This window comes from Heliangelus exortis, chromosome 23 (assembly GCF_036169615.1).
Source record: "Heliangelus exortis chromosome 23, bHelExo1.hap1, whole genome shotgun sequence".
Classification (NCBI taxonomy): domain Eukaryota; kingdom Metazoa; phylum Chordata; class Aves; order Apodiformes; family Trochilidae; genus Heliangelus; species Heliangelus exortis.
The window spans coordinates 7,421,061-7,440,784 of NC_092444.1; the positions used below are offsets into that span (position 1 = coordinate 7,421,061).

General features: G+C 38.0%; 1 protein-coding gene across 7 annotated transcripts; it reads left to right on the plus strand.

Moving 5' to 3' along the window:
• The first annotated feature begins 1 nt into the window (after position 1).
• Positions 2-19,203, plus strand: NADK (NAD kinase). 7 transcript variants are annotated; one of them, XM_071767051.1, is made up of 12 exons: positions 2-198; positions 3,593-3,806; positions 7,539-7,622; positions 10,759-10,888; positions 11,380-11,488; positions 11,726-11,811; positions 12,129-12,231; positions 13,000-13,151; positions 13,651-13,750; positions 14,357-14,514; positions 14,870-14,952; positions 15,912-19,203. In XM_071767051.1, exons 2-12 carry the CDS (start codon positions 3,634-3,636, stop codon positions 16,057-16,059), a joined length of 1,326 nt encoding a protein of 441 aa, XP_071623152.1. In that variant the 5' UTR covers positions 2-198; positions 3,593-3,633; the 3' UTR covers positions 16,060-19,203. The 7 variants fall into 7 exon arrangements, with proteins under 7 accessions (XP_071623152.1, XP_071623154.1, XP_071623155.1 ...); XM_071767053.1 differs by having other exon boundaries at positions 184-440; XM_071767054.1 differs by lacking the exon at positions 2-198 and adding an exon at positions 3,014-3,107.
• Positions 19,204-19,724: the final 521 nt, after the last annotated feature.

Genomic DNA, 19,724 nt, shown 5'->3' on the forward strand with positions numbered 1-19,724 from the left:
GCGGCGCATGCGCGGCCGGGGCGGCTGAGGAGGCGGGGAGGGGACGATGGAGGCGCGCAGGGTCCGGTGGCCCCGCTCACCGCCCGCCCTCAGCCGCCACCACCGCCACTATCACCGCCAGCAGCGGGGCCAACGTGCCGTTCTCTGAAGGGGAAAAGGGCGGGAGGCTGCGCCGGGAGGGAAGCAGCTTGGGGCGCGGTGAGTCAGGGGCGCTGGCAGGGCGGTTGCACTGAGGGGAACCCCCGGAGAAGCTCGGCCTGTCCAGGCGGCCTCCAGGCAGCCGGGGGGTGACGGGGCTGGGGCTGCCTCCCTGTCCGGAGCTGCCTTTTTCCCGTCTCTTCAGCTCCTCGTCCTCTGGAACCAATCCTAAAGGCCGGGCTGGTGGCACCTGCGGGCTGCCGGGGGCTTCTCGGTGACCCCCGGCGGGCGGGAACGCTGAGGTGAGGGGAGCGCTGAGGTAACCCTGAGGTAATCCTGAGGTAACCCTGAGGTAACCCCCAAGTAAACCGAAACGGGAGAGTAAGGAAAAGCTCTTGGATAAGGCTCCGCGGTCCGTGGGTCACCGTCCCATCCAGGGGCTGGTTTGAACACCCGCGGTGCTGAGCGAGGAGCTGAGGATGCCCCTGCCCGCCCGGTGTGTGTTGGTGTTTCCGAAGCGGCTGACAAAGGGAATTGTTTTCCCTGCCGGTCTGACACGTGATAGTCATGCTGTGTGGGTTTTAGTAGAAATAGCACTCGAGTATATAATCAAAAGACATGCGACTAAATAAATTTCAGCTGCTGCCAGACCGCTAAATTTCAATACGGAATGGTTTTTATTTTTGAGGGCTTTTTTTCGCTGTTTTTATTATTTCCAGGCACGCTAGACTGTCAAGTTCTAAAGCGATCCAAAAGTTCTGTCTCCCCAGTACGGTTGTTTCTTGTTTTGGATGAGAGGAGTTTAGTGCCTCAGGGATGCAGCCCAGATGTGTGTAACCTCTGCTGGAGTCCTTCCTTCACCACAGAACAATAATAAAAAGACTTCTCCACAGAATGAAGTGATTAAGCAAACGATTCTGTAGCAAGGGAGACGGTGTTATATCCAGGTTTTTGGATGTAACACTGTCCTTAAGCGTCCTAGGTTGATAATAAGTTACAAAATGAGGAGTTTTGTGTGGCTGATGCAATTTTTAAGACAGTAGTAGAAATGCTGCAAACCTTCATGGCACTGTAAAAAAGACTGTATTTGGTCAGGATAGAGCTTGCAGTAATCCTCTAATCGTGATTTATGGTAATGTATTCGAAGGGAAGTTTGTTACAAAATACCAGCTTAAAGCATGCTCACTAAGAGTTAAAAAACCAACTTGCTTGGTCATTTGCAGCCTTCTGGGCCTTGTGAAGTAGCTCCTGGGTTCTGGGAGAATTCACATATAATGACAGAAGTTAAAAGTGAGAAAGTACATTAAAAGGTTGGGTACTATGAGAGGTGACTCAACTGGGTATTTTCTCTCCATCATAGAGATTTAATATTAACACTTCCTCAGTTGTCCTTCGTTCTCTATGCTGCACAAGACAGAAATATACTTTTTTAAGCTTTGTTTTTATAATTTTGGACATAGACCAGAGCAGCCTTTTCACTAGTTTGTTGACATGTGCTTAAAGTTTTTGGATCCAATCCTGGAATCTGTTCAGTGATAGTTTTGTCTTTATGTCAGTCTGCTTATTTAATAGAGGTCTTGTGAAGGAATGTTAATTAAACAGTGCGTGGTGTAAGCTGTAGTTAAAACGTCCTGAACTGGAAAATATTACAAGGAAGGAATATTAAGTTCTTAGGTTGTATTTAGTAGGTCTGTACACTGTCTTACTTCCAGTTCTGTGCTAATCTTATTTTCTTCACTGGCAGCATCTGTCCTCTTCCAATTCCAGTGTATTGTTTTTTTCTGAATTATTCCTGGGACGCTGTGTATAATAACACTGATGTATAATTATCTGCAGCATTTTTATTGCTGAGTGGAAATCATTCACATGTACTAAGCATTACCTTTGACTTGCTATGGTTGTTTTGGTTAATGTTTGTTTGCACAATCAGAGTAATTATCTGCATAAATCTGATAACTGGCACAAAATTCATATTGAGCTTAATGTTGTCTAAAAATGTAGATAGATTTTTAAATTTTTTTTTTAATTTTTTAAATTTTTTTTTTACTTTTTACTGTAAAATGTTGAATTGACTATTTCCCTAGTCAATGGGTAACCAACAGCTAAACACTGATATCTTTACAAGTGCAGTATCTTTTAAATTAGTAATGGGCAGCAGTAATTGTACCTCTTTGTAGTGCTGTTCTCTTAGGGTGAGCCTGAGCTATAGAGAGAGCAAAAGGACTTTCTAATTGGGTTAAGTGGTGCCTCTGTCTCATTTAGTAATGAGCCAGTGCTCATTCTAAAATTACAACTTCATTTTAGTGACTCTTTTGTAAAGTTGGGATGTTGTGAAATGTACTTGTAAAATTACAGTGCTCCATATCCAGCTATTGTTACTCTGTGAGTATTTTCCAGAGCCCTGGTCCGTTTTGATGGTTACAGTGATGTAATTTGTGGGAACCAGCAAGAAGTGCATCTCAAGTGATCAAACTGTTTTGAAAATATCTGCAAGTTTTTAAGGCAGCCAACTTTTTCCATGTGTTGAAATCAACTGGCTTGAGGAGTGTACTATTCCTCTAGACTACATTATCCTGGATACTATTTGTTTATATTTTAGTTTTATTCATACACTGAAAATTGCTTTCTATTTATGTTCTGATAAGGCAGTTTCTCCTTTGTTCAAATAATGAGAACTTAAGGGATTTCTAGCACTTTGGGGGAAGAAAGGTTGGGGTTTTATTTCTTCTGCAAAGTTGCTGTCTAGCCAGCTGTTTATCTTTTGTTTGTTCTTATTATTTTTGGAAGTGAAATACTTCACATTTGTCCTTATTTTGTCTTGTTTGGTTTGGACCATCTGCCCAGTTTGTTACAAACTACTTCAGAACTTTGGTATCATCCTCCAACTTGTTTTTGTCTCTTCTCAGCTTCCTATTAATCTCATTTTTCTGTGAAGGACTGAAGTTTATTATGGCTTTCTATGTGGCTTGGCTGTTCTGGGGTTTTTTTGGTTTTTTTTTTGCTTACTTTGACAGGTTTTTTTCTGTTATAGGTTAGTGTATTCTAGTTTTATTTGTTCATGCAATGTATCACCTAATAGGAGACTTTACAGTTTTTTCTGAGTCTTATTCCTTCACAGATATTTAAAGGTTTTATTCCTCTTAAGTATCTAAAATAAATTTATCTTGTATATTATGGGTGAATCTGTACTGATCTTGAAACAACTTTGTATTTAGCCTCTTGTAAATCTGGAAATATACATGTATTAATTCAGTTAATTAAGTCAGTTTTTCTTCCAGTCCCTTCTGATTACTTTCAATGATTTCTCAGTTGCCCAGATCTTCTGTAGAAGTGCTTATCAAAGTGTGAAAACTCAGTGTTTAATACTTTTGTTAGCTTGGCTAATGCAGGGATTTTTTTTTTTTTTTTCTTTTTTCTCTTCCCTATCCCCTTTTCTCCTGGTGTTTTTCCACAGGAATTGAATTTCTCTCTCACTAAGGTTCCTTCACTTCCAGCATGGAGCTGAACAGAGAAAAGCTGTGTCCCAGTAAGGCTGATGTGAGCTCAGATTCTGCTTTTCATTGCTCAACGTGTCATGATGATGAGGAGTGGAGCAGTTCCAGCAGGGGACGAGCAAAATCACGAAGTTTGTCTGCTTCACCAGCCCTGGGGAGCACCAAAGAATTCAGGTATGTCTCCTGCTTTTTCCTGTTGTTGCTACCTTTAAGAGAACAGGAAAAAAGTAATAAAAAAAAATATCTAGATTTTAATTTTTGCTCCTCGTTTTATATAACCATAGTCTTGCAGCTGCGACAAGTGATGATGAACAGAAATAAAAATAGTGTTTTGTGGTTATAAATAGAGAAGGAGATGATTAATGAACCATCCTCTTGTGGTCCATGCTGTGAAAAGAACTTGACTTTCTGAAGTAGCTTTGTAGGTGGTCATCTCCAGCACAATATGATGATGTTTATCATCTTTCAACCTAGCTTCAGAAGTTTTAAGTACCTTCCAGAAAAAAAAAAAGAAATGCATCTCTACTTAGCTATCTTAATTCATAGCTTGGGAGTAGCTCAGGTCACAAGGCTGGAAGAGCTTTGTGTATTAAAAACCTGAATGAGTTTTTAGGCTATATGACAACGTGAGGCAGCACACAGTGAGTTTGTGCTTGCAGATTGTTTCCCAGCAGTGAGGAACGCCCATTTTTTTCTTTGAGCCAAATTTTTAATCTAGTTGCAAGGCTCTTGTCATGTGGACAGCTCGGATAGAACTTTTGGTTGTGTGATCTTTGGACCCATTGTAAATATTGAATAGTGTGCTGTGGTAGCAGTGTGTCTTGAGCTTGGGGGAAGCATTGCAGAATTTTACCTTACAGTGTGGCCCTCTCTAAAAGCACGGACAGAGTCATGGAGGAGTTTCTGAACAGCTGAAATTCTCGTCCAGAGTTACTGCTTTGCTGGTAGGAATGCTCTTGGAAGGCAGAGCACATATGGGTGAGGCTGAAGATGGCAGGGGGAAGCTTTGTGGTGGAGGGAGGCTTAATAAAAGCCTTTATCTGAAGAGGATAAAAGGTTAGGAAAATACTTGCTTTGCATACGTAGTTCAGAAAGTGTACTTGAATGCTTTTGGAACATGGGCTGTGCTCTGACCATGCTGTTCTGACCATGTTGTGTGTCATGGTCAATGCATAAGCCTTTTTTTTTTTTTAAAGTGTGCTGTAAAACTGGTGTTTTTTCTCTTTTCTGCTTGAACTTTTAAGAATGTGGGCTTCACTCAACTTGTGTAAAAGAAAATGTGGTCCAAATGTTGGGGTATTATCTAGCTAAATAACTATTCTTTAAAAGTAGAAGTAATCTTTGTATGCCCTGCTTATTGTGGGTTTGAATTAAGTTTATTGTTTATGAGACTGTTTTTCATTAAGATGCTCTGCGTTCACTCACTGGCTGTCTTCACTTTAGTGCAAAATTGTCATTTGCAGCATGTCAGAGCTTTCTATGTAATATTCAGATTGAAGTGGCTGCCTGTCTACTTTAACTTGCAAGTATCTGCCTAAAAGATGTTTTTAATTTCCAGTGCATTACTGCTCATTCTTAGACAGTCTTACTCAAAAAATTACTTGTAAGTTCTGTTTGCTCCAACATTTTGCCTTCTGTTGATTGAATAGTGCATAGATTGGGTATTAATAAAGCCAAGTAAAATCTCAACCAAAATGTATATCCATTGTTTGTTAATCTTGTAGACAAAACCTTATTGCATGTCATGAAGGTGGATGTGGATATTTAATACTGCTTGTAGGAAGAGAGTTTAGCCAGTTACTGGGAGTGGCATAGAATAAAAACAACCTGAGTTGAAAGAAGACAAAATAGACAAGTTATTTGGCAGGAGCCTGAGTGGAGCAAGAAGTGGGAGGTGGTGTTGCCAGGGTGCTATTCAACTGTCCTTATTTCAAGTGTAGTTGTTCACAAGCTGATAGAAACTTACCATTCCCTTACATATATGAGTACACACATTAATCCCTGATGATGCCAGTCATTACTCATTCTTCTCTTTTAATGTAAGTAAAGTAAACTTTATAAGCCACTTGGTAACAATTTTGTCTGACTGGATGAGTCATGCTTGTACTTACAAATAGAAAAAAAAATATTTGGAGAACAAATATTGCTTCTTTGTGTTAGATGTAGGAAATTAAAGACTAATTTTCATTATTGGAATTCAAAATCTTACATACTCCTATTTTATTAGACATGGAACAAATAAGATGTTGCTGTTATTCCTTAATTACATCTTTTTTAACCTGTCATTGGTTTTGCTTTTTATTAGATTTCTGTGGGTTTTGGTTTTTTTAGTACTAAGAGTGAGTCATTGGGCTGGTCTGAGCTACTTTACAATATACACAATGGAAGGCAGTGCAGTAAAGATTTGTTAGGTTAGGTACCAGTTCCTGTGTTAATTGACTTAGGCACAGGAAAGCCATGTTTCCCTCTTGTTTTTAATGGAATAATTCTAATAGCATTTACGTAATGTTCCAGCAGTTACATGACTTGAGAAAGTTTTGCTCCCATTTGCTGAAGGAGGTGGGAGGGAAATAAGACAGAACAGTTCTGACTTGCTCTGGATAATCTCATCCTACAGCTAGGAGTAATCCTGTATGCTCAGTGGGGTTTAAGTTTGAGGATAATGACATTTCAGAGCTCCTGGTTATTTGAAGACAGAGGCCATACTAGCTCTTATTAGATATATATAGAAAATTAATGTCTTTTTTTTCTACTTGTTCAAAATTAAGGCCTGGCACTGCAGATATGTATCTCCATACACCTTAGCACTGAAATTTGTGTGTTATTAAGTGCAAAGATTTAAACAACACAAAAAAAGGTTTAAATGATCAGGACAGCATTACTGTGACCTGACCATGGCAAAACCAGTTTTAAATATGAAATAGATATGGAAAAATGTTGTGGTTATTGTGTCTGCAGCAGTGAAGCTGATGGAACTTCGGAACTGATGCAGACTGATAATTTACACACCTGGGTGATACACAACTCACAGAAATTTAGGGTTTTAGTTGCTGAGAAATGGCCTGAAAACAACATACTCGAGCTTAATTTTTTGTTTGTATGCTTAGTGGTTTGCTTGCTTATTTGCAACAGAAATTAATGCATGGCAAAATATTATGGAATAGAAAGTGCTTCTACTGTATAAACAAAAGTCCTGGCTTATGTGCTGTATTTTGATTAATTGATTAGGCACACTTGCTAAGTGAAGGTGGTGAGACTGTGGAATTGCATCACAAAAGCTGAACACTGCTGCTCTTTTGCTCAGCTACTGTAATGAGAAATATTTTGAGTTTCTTCTGAACGTTGCCACAAGTCTCTCATTTGAGAATTTTTTGGTGTTATGTAATAACTTCCCACAAAACCTGTGTTCTTCAGTCAACTGCTACTCAAACACCTGGTTTGGGTACTTGAAGTGTTAAATACTGGTCTGTGCTATCATGTTGACTATTTAGGATTACAGCAAACTGAGGAGTTGCAAAATGTATCCTTTAGTTATTTAAATTTCTTCTTACTCAATCCAAACCATTCTGTGATTCTATGAAATGGATACAGGAAGAACATGTGCTTGGTACTAAAATTAAAGAACTGGCTGCTCAGTTTGTGGAGAGGTTAAATTGTGAGCCTTCAGTTTAATTTGCTTCCAGGGAGTAGATACAGGAGTTAAGTTTTAGATTTGAAATTCGAGAGCTCATACATTTTAAATTATTTTGGTGGATCACCCACAAATGTAGGCTTAGGAAACGTACTTTGCCCTGTATTGCCTAGTGCACCTTTTTCAAATAAGTGATTTTGGTGGTGGTGGAGCTAATTATACCCAGTTTGTTATCACATTTCTTTTACTTATTGATTACTTGTGCATATTTTTAGGAGAACACGCTCCTTGCATGGACCATGCCCAGTGACCACATTTGGACCAAAGGCCTGTATGCTGCAAAATCCTAAAACGATTATGTAAGTACTTATCAAATGAGGGGTATTATGCTTGTTTTGTGTGCAAAAAACATTTGCTTTTCCAGTGTTCACCCTGGCTGTGATATGGGGAAGCTATTGGAAGTGGTTTGTTTATTCCCTCAACTTGAAATATGTAAAGAGCAGTGTTTCTGAGTGATAGAGGAACAAAACTTTATATGGCCAACAGGAGGAGGAGTAATTGTTCTGTTTGTTGTGAAATCTGCTCCCTCTCCTGATACTGTGTATTTGAGCTACAGTTTGATTTTTGTATTTGATCTGTGGCACTTCCAGTGTATGCATATCATTTGCTTTTAGCCTCTGCTGATTAATTGAAATGTGCAAATAAAGATTGGTTTCTGCTCAGCAAGCATACAAACATTTTAATTTTGCAGGTTGGGTGGTGTGAAAGTGTTGCTGTTTACACCATACAGAATACACTTAATGAATGGTGTCTCAAGTTGGTCAAACGAAGAATGTCAGGGTAACCAAGTTAGTGCTCCCTATTTTTGTCTTTTCTAGAGGTTCTCTCCTGTTGTTCTTTCAGTTAAGCATAAGATACTTAAGTATTTATTTGCCTAAATCTTTACCTAGTAGTATTCCTCCTCAAAACAGCTCGGTGGCACTCTTAACTTTTCCTACAGAGGTGTGACAGAAGCCTTGATGGTTACAGTAACTCTCGGCTTCCTCATTCTTTCTGTTTCCAAGTCGGTGGCTTGGAGTGCTGCAGTTCGCCTCAACCCAGCTCCTGGTGGTTTTTTTATCCACCTGACTGCCGAGCATGCTCCTCCCCGCGGGCTGGGCCAGCCGGGTGCAATATCAAGAACGTGTCAAGATCAGATGAGTTCAGAGGCTGCAGGCTATGCTGAGCACACAGCACTCCCCTGCCAACAGGCTGCTTGTGCAGTGCTCAGGGGAGCTGGGGAGAAAAGGCTGCTCTCAGGAGGAGCCTGGAGAGGAGGGAAAGGAGTGTTTGAAGGCCAGATTGTAAATTATTATTATTATTATTATTATTATTACTATCCTTAAGTTTTTTGTTGTGGCTTCTAAAAGCCCTTCAGTTTGAGTTTTTCTGCTCTACAGACAGTAATACTGTTAAACTCTCTTCACTGGAGAGAATTTTTTTAACAGAAGATTTTAGTTTTTCTGTACAGGCACAAGTTAGTGAAGGTTTTGGTTCAAATGCTAGTGAAAAGCCTGTTTTCTGAGATTTAGATAAGGTGACCAGGTGAATTAAATGACTAGACAGTGAAAAAAGAATGGGGTGCTTGTGTTATTGGGGAGAGAGGTCAAGCACCTGTTTTTTAATTCTTTCTTGAGATGGGATTTTTCTTGGAGAACCTTTCCTCTGAAGATCTGTAAAAACCATTTTATACATAATTTTTCTGTAAAGCCTCACAACTTCTGATGGGGACTGATAGAATTATTTAACTGGGGGAAAAATTAGTAGAGAAAAATGTTTTCTTTTGAGGTAGCAGTTTATTAATAGGTGACAAAATCCTCAGCCTTTTCTTATTTTGGAGCTGTTGCATTTGCCTGAGTCCTGGGAAGAAACATGAAGATCTTAAAGCATGTTATGAATAACCTTTCATTTAGTAGAACTCCATGGGATGGGTGAGTACAGTTGAAATAGGCAGACTGTCTTCCATTTGAATGAAGGCTGTATTAATTCTAGGTTTATTAAGTGAAAAGCTGTGCTGCAATCCTTACTTCTTTGCCAGGTTTAGAAGATAGCCTCAGTCATCTTGGAATAATTTTGGAGATGGTTTTTCAATGTGGATTTTTTTGCATTTTAGCAAAATATATTGAGATTTGAGGACTTTAATTTTGTGAAATGAACTTCAGCTTCCTTAGTCACCATTCTTATTGCAAATAGCTTATAGAACTTCAGCATCAGTTGCTTTGTGACTTTCAGCAGCAAAAAACACATTAATGCCACTTTTCCTGGTTTTAATTTATTCTATATAATTTATTTTCAGATCTTCAGCTGTTAGTCAAGTCAGAGGAAGCCTTCCACTACATCCTTAATCTATAGTTTCTGCTGTAGTTCTGTGTAGAATATAGAATACATTTGGGAAGGTAAACCAAACAGGTTATTCCACCTCCAACATCATCATGGGTGTTATTTTAACCCTTGAGATGCTAAATCCAAATCTCTTGGTGAATTGTTCAGCATTTCTGTTAAGCTGCTTTGCTTTATGGATTATATCTGCACCATATGTAAAAGGATCAGATGCTTATGTGAAATTATATAGCTTGGAAGTAGATGTAAAAGAAGGAAAGCACAGCTGGGTATTCCTAAATCAACTGAATGTTTTACAAGACAACATGAGGGTGCTGTTGCTGAGCCCTGTTGAAAGACCCAAAAATATTTCTGTGTATATATATTTAGTTTGTGAGGTTCTCATGTCTTAGAATGCTGTGCTGACAACAGGCAGGCAGAGGTTTGTTTTTATGTAAAGTAGTAGTTGTGCTTCTTTAGGCAGATAAGCCTGTCTTGGGATCAAGACTAAAATAAAATAAATACAGAGATTAGAGCTTTAAAGAAATTCTGCACCAAAGTTTCATGTGCCTGGAACAGAGGTGTACAGGCATCTGTTCCTCTTTAAGCTTTTTACTTATGAGGCTTTGTTAAAGGATGTATAAGAGTTGCTAGTGCAGACCTCCCAGAATGCAGTTTATGTACTTCAGGGGTTTTTCATAGTTTTTAAGACTTATCTTGAGTATTTAGAACAGGTGGCCATGTGAATCTTCATTATTTGCCCTTCTTTTGTAGTGTTGTTTAGTATTAGTAGAAAAACTAGAACTTGTATCTGCATCTGTAGGCTTCAAACTGTAGTGAGGAAATTGACTGTACCATTATTGGTTATAAAAATGCTGAAGGAAACAGTGGTAAAAAGAACATTTGGGTTAGAACTGTTGTAGTTTTAAAAAAAATTTGTATTAATTTAAGCTGTTTGACTTACAGTATTGGATGAGAAAAGAATTTATGCTGTAGCTTTTTATGATTCTTTAATTGCATGTTTCTCCTTATTTTGAGTCAGCTCAAGAGGAGAGAGCACTAAATCAAACTTAGGGACATGTTCTGAACAGACAAAAATGCTTTCAAAGTAAAATTGTCTTTATTTTCTCTCTCTAGGCACATTCAGGATCCAGCAAGCCAGCGGTTGACATGGAACAAACCACCCAAGAGTGTCCTTGTTATTAAAAAGATCCGTGATGCCAGTCTGCTGCAGCCTTTTAAAGAGCTCTGTGTGTATCTTACTGAGGTAAGGAAATGTAAATTCCATTTTTTACCATAATTAAAAATTTCACAGCTGTTTTCAGTTACTGGTCCTGTTGAATGTGCAGAATTATATAATGCAAACAAATCGTTCTACCCTTTGCAACTGGAAGTGGAAAAACTTGTTTCAGAGCCTAAGATTGGTACTTAAGTACCTTAAGTACTGAGCTAAAAAAAAAAAAAAAGGTACAAACTTGCCTTCATAAAAAGCCTAATTCTTTCAGCCTTGAACAAATATAACAATGTTAGTGTAATATTATCTGTATTCCAAAGTTTAATTTATTAGATGGTCAGTGCATGCTGCAAAATACTTATTAGAATTAGACCACACATTAAAAATAAACTGCACAACCAACAGATGCAGACCACTTCTGTAAAATTCTAATTACATGTTTTAAACTAATGCAAATTATGGGGAGAGTCAAATATTTTGTCATTTTGAGAAGCTGTTAACGAGCTTATCTTACCTCTTTCCAGGAGAACAATATGATAGTGTATGTAGAAAAAAAAGTATTGGAAGACCCTGCTATAGCTAATGATGAAAATTTTGGACCAGTGAAGAAGAAATTTTGCACCTTCAGAGAAGGTATGTTAATGATTTTTTGAAAATTTAAGTATATTCCTTATTTATCTTGGTATTTCCTTAGTACTTGCTAAACTAATGCATCTTTTGCAACAGAGCTGTTGTTACCTTTTAGTTGTGTTTCCTTTATATTTGTGACTGAAAATCAGCATTGCTGTGCTTAATTTCTGTTAGGAAATTAAGATTTTTGATAAAACTATTTTTGATGATTCAAAACTTGTATTTCAATGCTGCTTCTAGATTATGATGATATCTCCAATCAGATAGACTTCATCATTTGCCTGGGAGGAGATGGGACCTTGCTTTATGCATCTTCACTTTTCCAGGTTCGTCTTTGTGAGAAATAGACTTAAGCACCTCTTTTCTTTTTGAAGTATTTGAAGGTTGTTTTGTGTTGGGTTTTTTTTTTTTCTGTGTTACTGAGTTCAGTATTGTTCCTTTGCTGTTCATTCCTTTTCGTTTTGCTGTTTTTTTTAAAATCAAGCCTGTTTTACCCTATACCTTCTGAAAACAATGTGTGTAATGTTTTGGTTTTGTTATGCACAGTTGAAGTTACTTCAATAGTCAAAATATTTACAGGCAATTAGTTGAAGTATGAATTGCTTTTATTCAGTAGCTTTTAAATTCTTTTCTTTATTGATAGGGTAGTGTACCTCCAGTTATGGCTTTTCATCTGGGATCCCTTGGATTTCTTACTCCATTTAATTTTGAGAATTTTCAGTCCCAAGTCACTCAGGTTATAGAAGGTAAATTTAAGGGGACAAGGTGTGGTGTTTCTGTTTGTTACATTTTTCTGCAGCTTTTTCCAAGACCTTTTCTTAACCAACTCATTTAGGTTGTCCCATTAAGATTGAGTCAAAAGAAACTCTACTAAACTAACAAAAGTATCACTTTGCAGTGACCTGTTCAGTGCTGCTTTCTGTAAAGGAAAATGGCAGAGACTTAACTTTGTCCTGTCTGGAGTAAACAAGTAAAGGATGATGAAGTTAAATGACAGCTAAACATATAAATAGAGTGTAACTCTGAAGTTTTTGGCTCCTCTAAGCAGTGCAGTGCTTAAATATTGACAAGTTGGGCAAATATTTGAGGAAAGAAATTCTTTCTTTCTCCAATATGAGGTATCCAAAGTGGATTCCTGAACAGATGTACAAAATTCTTATGTTGCTCTTAATCCATTGGCTTTTAATATGTGTTTCTAATGCACTGATTTTTTTTTTAAGCTTAGCTTTTGTTTGAGTGAAGATCACATGAGCCTAACAGTGCTTTCCAAGATTGATCATGCCCAAATAGAACACACTGGGTTTAAATTTTACTTCAACTTTGCTTGCTGCTACTAAAAATTAGTTTTGAGTACTAACCAAGTGTGAGCAATTACCTTGTAAAAGAACCTAGGAATGTTGAAAGCACAGGCACTAGATGGATGGCATGTCATACAGTTTGCTAGTCAGGACAGGGGGTTATTTATTATTCCATCATAGCATTTTTGTGTACTTTCTCCTATGCTTCACTTCTAGGCAATGCAGCACTTGTGCTACGAAGCAGACTGAAAGTGAAAGTAGTAAAAGAGCACAGAGAGAAAATGACTGTACAAAATGGGATAGAAGAAAATGGAGTGGTGTCTGCAAATATTGAGAAAGAAGTGGGCAAGCAAATTATGCAATATCAGGTCAGAGGGCAAAATAAGCAAAAGAACTATTATGCTGTTTTGGAAATTGCTTGTACTTGTTTTATTATAACTTTCCCCTTTTCATTAGTTTATTTACATTAACCCAATAGTCTGGGATTGGTCCATATTTCACAATATGTGTACTAAATAATAAGGTAATAAGGAAGTGGTGTGCATCATTACTTCCTGCATTCGTAAGTGCTAATATTGTGCTTTGCTGTAGTAATATTTTTCCTTCTATTTTGAAGACTAAGTAGTAGTTTTAAAATGGGATATCCTAAAGATTTTTACAAGTGAAAAGAAGAACCCTGCACATTGTTAGTAGGAAACATCTGGAAATAATTCTTAACAGCTAAAAACTTCAGCTGGCATTTGATAAGACAGTGTAGAGGGAGGCTAAATCCACAAGAATTTTTCAAAGATCTGGCAAGCATGTCTGAGTTTGTTATTTGTTTCATTGCCAAATCAGTGATAGCTGCAATATTTGATGTCACTGCAGGTCCTAAATGAAGTTGTAGTGGATCGTGGTCCTTCTTCTTACCTTTCCAATGTAGATGTCTTTCTAGATGGACACCTGATAACAACAGTGCAAGGAGATGGTGAGTCTGCTTCTTGAGCACATTTCTGGTCAGCTCATGTGTAGACTGGTGCAGCTTTACTGGAGGATTTTCTCACATGGAAACACAATCTCAAAGTTTGGTTTGCTGGTGACAGGAAGTGTTAGTGTGCAGACTAAGTGTGTGTATTCACTGGTAACTAAAGTGTTCCACAACAAAGCATTAAAGTGTTGTAAGCTTTGGGGGCTTGTGAAGGCAAATGTGAGTTTCTTTGGGTATGGTGTGTTTAGGGCCAAAGGCAAGAAATTTGCTTGGATACTGAAATTGGCTGAAGGCCTAAGATCTCAACTCTTGAAATAAAGAAGTTAATCTTTAAAGCTTTTACCCTTAAAAAAAGTGAATGTCACTGTTACAAAGTTGTGCAACCTGAGATCTGGGAGTTTATGCAACTTACATGAAGCCATAGAACAAATGTGCAGTGCCAGGATTAGGAGAGCTCCTGACTTTTTTGCATACTATGCTACAATTATCCTGGGAAATCCAAGTTGATACATTCTCTGCTTCATTTCCACATCAGTGCTGTTTCTTAGTTTTCTCCCAAAATGCCACATTGTTTGTAATGTAAGTGAAATTTCTGCTTCTTCACAGGAGTCATTGTGTCCACGCCGACTGGTAGCACTGCTTATGCAGCTGCAGCAGGAGCTTCTATGATTCATCCAAATGTTCCTGCAATAATGATCACCCCAATCTGCCCTCACTCATTGTCTTTCAGGCCTATTGTTGTCCCTGCTGGAGTGGAACTCAAGGTTAGTTTTCTTTGTTATTTCTCTTTCTCAGTTACAAACTTTTGTAATAACCGTGTGAACTGGCCCGAAACGGAGAGGGTAAGAAGTGCTGTGTGTGTCTCCTGCATTCTTTCATTTGTAGGAGGATCAGATCAAGCCTGGCTGAAGAATGCAAATAATGTACCCACTAGCAGAATACTTTACACTGCTTCCTGCTGGATTGGACTTGTGTGTAACAGATGATGAATTTTGGTGCAACTGTAAAGTTGCAAAGAGTCAGTTCTACACTCAGAGGGAGGATGGAGGGGGTGTTTTGTTCCTTGCTCTTGAAAAGTAGGTTTTGGACCTGAAATTTAGTTCTTTTCTCTTTTTTCAGATTATGCTCTCCCCAGATGCCAGGAATACAGCATGGGTTTCATTTGATGGAAGGAAGAGGCAGGAAATATGCCATGGAGACAGGTCAGTCCTTTTTTTCATTGTAGCTTCTTTCTATAATCATAGAAAGTACTGATCCATGCACTCTTCACATTCTCTAACATCTGTCAAAAGGGTAGCTGGCAGTGAAGAAACAAGTTTTTATGAACCCTGACACCTCTTACAGCACAAACTCTGCAAATTTTTGATTTGAGCTTTTTTAGATCTTCCAATGTAAGCAAGCAAAATGTTAAGACAAAAGCAGGTAACCTTTGCCTTCTTGGCAAGGGACATGGATATGTCTTTAGAAAATTCTGTAAATTTAACTTAAAGATAAATCTTAGGAGTTTGATGAGATGTAAATCAACAGGACTTGCATGTAAGCAGTGGCTCTGAATAATTCCCCATGATTTAAACTTTATTAACTTAGTGAGTGGCTGTGGTCAGTTGCTATTTCCTTGAGTGAGTAGAATGCAGCTTGCCAAGTTTCCTCAGTTTTTCTGTGCAAAATGTTGTAGCTTATCCTAAGAGAAGGCAATTTCAGGCAAGAGTGTGGTATGTGACAGGTAGGCTTGCTGTGCAGGATGACTTTTTGGTCCATACAAATTGCCAGCAAAAATGTATAGCTCCATCACACTCCATCTTGAACTGTTTGCATTTGCTCTGAGGTTGAAAGGTGTATAGAATAGATCAGGAGACTGGTAAGAACTCAAACATGAGGTTTGGCTCCTTATTAGGTGCAGGGCTTTGTGGTGCTGTTGCTTTTAGTCAGGACACCATGGAGTGGGTTGAGCATTCTCCCTGTGTCCAGGGATGCTCCCCAGTGTGCATCTGCTCAGTTTTAAGCCTGGCTTTGGTTATGTTTAGCTGAGTTTGGTTATTGCTTGACTATGGAAACTTGCTGTTTCACCACACGGTGAATAGGAAGGTGAATAGGAGGTTGATTTATTTTTTCTGTTCTGTTTTTGCCCTTGACTGACTGGGGTGTTCCTGTGTTGTTACAGTATTAGCATCACTACCTCTTGCTATCCCCTTCCTTCCATCTGTTTCCGAGATCCTGTGAGCGACTGGTTTGAAAGCTTGGCTGAGTGTTTACACTGGAATGTTCGGAAGAAGCAAAATAACTTTGCTGTTGAAGAAGAAGAATTTTGAGTGTCTACATCTAACAAGACTCGTGGGAATGGGAAATGGCAGTATCCCTTCTATGTTTTGGGGGTTTTTTTAGGTCTTCTGGCTAACAAGTGTGGCCACCATCTCAGATGTATATAGTGACTATAGTTTATAGCTCTGATCTGCTGATGGCTGGAAATTATTGTGCTATTTCCTGTCCACCAAGATTAGGAATGGAAGAAATTAGGCTCTGATTGTTGTAATCCAATGTGAACTTCCTTTCAATGAGCAATCTGAAAGTGGATTATTTCTGATTGGTATTGAAAACTGCATCTGTAGATCTGATGTAACCTGTAACTTACCAGTAACATGGCAGGCTGAATGTAGATACATAACAGAAAAGTGGCATTGAAATAGCCTGTTTAATTTGGTGTGTTTGTAATTCCATTTAAAACTGCTATGCATATAAAAGCTCTGAGAAATTTTTCTTTAAAAAAAAACAAATCCAAACCTTTGTTAGCTTAAATGTCTTGCCCAGAACAGCTCCCCCATCAAGAAAGCACTTAAATTACTTTCTCCTTACTTGTGAATGTGACTGACTGTGAAAAAACACCAATGAAGAATGTTTTTTATGAATAGATGGAACTATTAAAAAACCCTATATATTTTTTTCTATGCATACACATATCTTATGCCCATTTGAACAGTGCTTGACCCTTGGCTGTCATCACTGTAAATATCCAGAAATAGCATGGATGAGCATTAGTGTGGGCTTAGTTGGTTATTACAGTGATCTCCACTTCCAAGGCTGAGCTAGTTGGTAGCTCTGCAGTTCCTATTGATGAGAAAAATCATGTTGGTTTTTCTTTTTTTTTCCTTTTTTTTTTTTTTTTTTTTTGTTGTTGTTTGAATCTCTGGAATAAATGGTAGCTTTAGGGACTATAAAGTGAAAGAAAAATAATGATTTTTTTTTCAAGCGTTTGAGAAGAATCTGGATTTCAGTTCCTGGAATATTGTCTAGTTCCACTATTGTCTTGGAGAAAAAGAAAAATCCTTCACTAGCCCTGGGTGCCCTTCCAGCTCTTGGTGCTGAGTGATGCAGAAAGGGAAAGGGATACTGCTCTGTGGGCTGCTAAAGGAGAGGACACATTCCCAGTAGAGTAGCAATGGTGCCTTCAGCACACTCAAAATATTCAAAGTCTCTTATTTACTTTTTTAAGATACTTTCAAATATTTCTAACTTCTCTGTGTACATATTTTATTGTATGTGCTTTTATGAAAGAAAAACAAAAAACAAGAAAAAAAAATGGTTGGGAAATAAAGGGTTTGTACTGTACTTTTACTGAAAAATATCAAACCCAAGTATAATGTTTACATTTATGTTCTCTGTGGTGCAGTCTCATGATCATACTATCCAAACTTTAGCATTTTCAGAGTCTTGCTATATTGGTCATTGAAGGAATGGACATTACCTGTTGAATTTAAGCCTTCAGCATAATATTGTGGAGGAATTAATTGCCTAATTAAGGTGGGATTTCCTTGAAAGTGGAGTGAGAAGCTCTGTTGAACTTTTCATGATTGTCTTACATTGTTTATGTGGTCCAAAGTAGTAATGGGAGTTGTATTGATTTCCAAACTTTGCCTATCCTGCTGTTCTCTGATGGTTTAAATAATGTCTCTTCCATGTTGGATGCTGCCCTAGTCTGTCTGACTTAATTAAATCCAGGTGAGAGCACTTTTCCATAAAAGACACGCAAACTCTTGGTTAATTACACCAACCACGATGAAAATTTGTTAATATAAATTAACACTCAGTTTGTAAATTTTGTAACATAGAGCGTTTGTTTCATTTGGTCTAAGTAGACAAATTTTGTGGTATCTTGGAGACTTTCCAGATAGCTTTTGGGATTTATCTTTCACTTGAATCTGCAGTAATTGTTTTATCACTGTTTTGAAGCTGCTTACGGGTTTCTTAGAGGGAGTATTCAGTTATCTAATAACTGCTTACTGTTTGAACTATAGAAGTGTCAGACTTTTTGCTTTGAAATTATTTTATTTAAACATGCAATAATTGAGAAAAGGAACAGGGTATAGTGGTTATATAAATGTATTGTTAAGTGAAAAGCAAGCAGAATAGTAGGGGCACTAGGAAGTGGAAATCATTCTGCAGAGGTGAGGCAAAATGATTCATGAGCCTTATCTAGTATTTTTTTAAAGAGAAAACTATATTCAGCACTTTTTATTTATGCTTTTTATAATAGCAAATCTATTATTAACTGTATTGCTGACCTTTAATTTTCAGAGTGCATAGGTCATGAAATCTGTAATCAAAACTTACCGAACTCTTTTCTCTAGGTTAGGTCTAGCTTAGGGGTTGTCTTTACATTTATCATGTGCTGCAATTGAATTACTGGCTTTGAGGCTGCTGCAGTTTTGCTTGTACAGCTGCTCCCACTGGGTTAAAACCTTATTTGGATCACTGGTCAGCCAGCTAGAGAGCCACACTTACTGGCTATGGGGAGGAAAGTCACATGGTGAGTTTAGTCTTTGCTTTCCCTTCCAAAAGCTGCATTGATTATAATTGTACTACCTGCTTTATAGCAAAACATAAATTGTGTTAATACATTACAAATTGATCTTTACTGTACAAAGTCCCCTTTCAAGGCCTTTAATCCACAAAGCAGCACTTCAGGAGCAGGCGAGTGAGGTTGATACAACACTCAAGCTTTGCAGATTTAACTGCTTGTGGTGTGGGAACTCCTGTTCAGACCACAGCTGAACCAGAAGCAAGCTGCAATGTGGACCTGGTTATATTGGCAAAAAAAGCTCATTTTGCTGGTGTAGCTTACTCAAAGGAACTTGGTTAAACTGTACTAGTAAAATAGGGTTTTGCTGATTAAGAGTAGTGTTTCTAATATAAGGGTTTGTAAATGTCACTGTACCTACAAATCCTTTCCAGTCTACAAAGGGCCAAAATGGAAGATTGGAATTTTTTTTTTAAAGTTATTCTCCAAGTAGACTTCAAGAAGTTATTAACAACTGATGTAATATGGAATAAAGCAGTGTTCTGAATTTTTAAAAGAGGAAACATCCCGTTACATATTGTTAATGCTTTGAAAACTTGTTTTAAATACTGTTGAAAACAAATATTTTTCAATTTCAATAAAATCTTTTTGTAAAGTTGGATTTGTAAAGCAGCATTTTGACTCTTGAGAATGTAAAATCAGGTATACACAATCACTTGCTTGGGAGGCCATCCAAGTTTTTGACCAAGTACAGGCTCCTGCAAGCCTTGAAGTCTTCTCTTACTGGCCCTGCTCCAGGTAAGACCTGCTGCATGTTTGGTTGTTTTAGAAAAGTATTGAATATGCTTAATTGTGTTCCACTTCAGATTGTGTTTCCTCCATTTCAGCAACAATTCAGTCACATTTTGACTTGTGGGATGAGGTCACTGCTGTCAGCTGATACACCAGTGCTTTCTCTTGATGCTGTCAGCTGTGTGCAGTCTGACCAAAGACATTTAACCTCTCCATGCTTCCAGTCTGCTAGCTATGACTTTTGTTTCAAGAGTAGAAGATTCAGATGAGAAATTGTTCAGGGTTTTTTTAATAGAATTTTTGATATCTTTGTCAATTTCCCTAATAAGCTGCAATAAAATATTATATTTTGTGTTTGCAGTGTTATGGATACCTGCAAGCTAAAGATGT

Coding starts and splice junctions, on each gene's coding strand:
- NADK (XM_071767051.1), top strand. CDS start 3,634: ATGGAGCTGAACAGAGAAAAGCTGTGTCCCAGTAAGGCTGATGTGAGC. Junction 12,232..12,999: donor AGTCACTCAGGTTATAGAAG/GTAAATTTAAGG, acceptor CTTCACTTCTAG/GCAATGCAGCACTTGTGCTA. Junction 14,515..14,869: donor CTGCTGGAGTGGAACTCAAG/GTTAGTTTTCTT, acceptor CTCTTTTTTCAG/ATTATGCTCTCCCCAGATGC.